General features: G+C 38.8%; 1 protein-coding gene across 1 annotated transcript in view; it reads right to left on the minus strand.

Annotated features, from left to right (window-relative positions):
- The window catches only part of TPX2 (TPX2, microtubule-associated), a 62,251-nt gene that overhangs the window by 30,967 nt on the left and 29,490 nt on the right, over positions 1 to 1,794 (minus strand). The window contains exon 6 of the mRNA XM_011960631.1: positions 3 to 129. Coding sequence (XP_011816021.1) covers positions 3 to 129 — 127 coding nt within the window. The remainder of the gene's footprint in view (positions 1 to 2; positions 130 to 1,794) is intronic.

Below are 1,794 nucleotides of genomic sequence, written 5' to 3' on the forward strand. Positions count from 1 at the left end.
ACTTTCATTTTCTTAGAGGGTAGAATTTCATCGATGATTACAGGAGTGGCACATCTCTTGGCTTTCATTTTTACATGATGCTTTTCTTTCTGTTCCAAATCCTTCTGAGCAGAAAGCCTAAGAGATCTTCTATGGTAGAGAAATTGACAAAATGTATAATAAACATATATACTACAGATATCTAAATGTTCCTCAGAAATGTGAAAGGATGTCAAACTACAAAGGGCAATAAAATGGAGTGCTATTCTCTCCACTCTAAAAATCTGATCTCTCTTGTTGATAGTTTTTTAAATTCAACCATAACATTTTAGTTCTTAAATATATTGGTGTCTATAAATGTGACCTCAGTAAAGTGATTAAAAAGAAAAACTTGGCTGGGCATGGTGGCTCATGCCCGTCATCCCAGCACTCTGGAAAGCTGAGGCAGGAGAAGTGCTTGAGGCCAGGAGTTCAAACAAGCATGGGCAACATATCAAGACCCTGTCTCTACCAAAATTTTTTTAAAAATTAGTCCCAAGTGGTGGTGCGCATCTGTGGTGCTAAATCCTTAGGAAGCTGGGGCAGAAGAATCACTTGAGCCCAGGAGGTCATGGCTGCAATAAGCCATGATTGTGCCACTGCATGCCAGCCTGGGCAACAGAGTAAGACTCTGTCTAAAAACAAATAAACCAATAAGATGAATACAAAACAAAGAGCATAATGACACATCTAATACATACCAAAAAGTGCCCAAAACAAAAATAGTTAAATGACTACCAAGTGGAAGACCATATGAAATCACCACCTAGGCCAAGATACAGAACACTGACAACCACTGCTATCTTGACATCAAGTGTAATCATTAGATAATTTCCTTATTGCTTTACCAAATAAGCATGTATTACATAAACATGGTATGCTAGTTTTGAAGAAAAACAAAAAATTTTGTATAATGTAACTAGACTACTACAAGTAGTCTTTTTCTGGCTTATCTCACTCAACTTTATGTTTGTGAGATTCAACCACATCAATTAACACAGCTCTAATTCATTGACTTTCATTGCTGTATAATATTCATCATAGGGATATGCCACTATTTATTCAGTCTACTGTTGATGAGTTATCTCCTCACTTTAGCTATTATAAAAAAAAATAAGATTGATGGGTCTTATGAAATTAATGTGCTTTTCTCTGATGATCAGTGAAACTGAGTACATTTTCACATGTTTATCAGCCATTTGTTTGTCCTTTTCATAAGTGCTAGTTCAAGTCGTTTGCCTGTTTTCTACTGGCTTGTCAATTTTTTACTAACTGATTTGTAATTCTTTGTATACTCTGGATATAAACCCTTTGTAGGATTCATGTGTTACAAATAGTTTCTCCCACTCTAGGAGTTGGATTTTCATCTCTTTATCTTTTAATTAGATAAATGTGCTTGAATTTATCAACCTCTGCCACCCCCATTATGGTCAGTGCTTTTCTGTGTGTGTCCTGTTTAAGAAAGCTTTCCCTACTGTGCCAGCTTCGGTGGCTCACGCCTATAATCCCAGCACTTTGGGAGGCCAAGGCGGGAAGATCACAAGGTCAGGAGATAGAGACTATCCTGGCTAACACGAAACCCCATCTCTACTAAAAATGCAAAAAAAAAAATTAGTCGGGCGTAGTGATGGGCGCCTGTAGTCCCAGCTACTTGGGAGGCTGAGGCAGGAGAATCACTGGAACCCAGGAGGCGGAGGTGGCAGTGAGCCGAGATTGCGCCACTGCAGTCTTCCAGCCTGGGTGACACAGCAAGACTCCGTCTGGGGAAAAAAAAAA

The sequence above is a fragment of the Colobus angolensis genome, unplaced genomic scaffold, assembly GCF_000951035.1.
Source record: "Colobus angolensis palliatus isolate OR3802 unplaced genomic scaffold, Cang.pa_1.0 Scaffold114, whole genome shotgun sequence".
Taxonomy (NCBI): Eukaryota; Metazoa; Chordata; class Mammalia; order Primates; family Cercopithecidae; genus Colobus; species Colobus angolensis.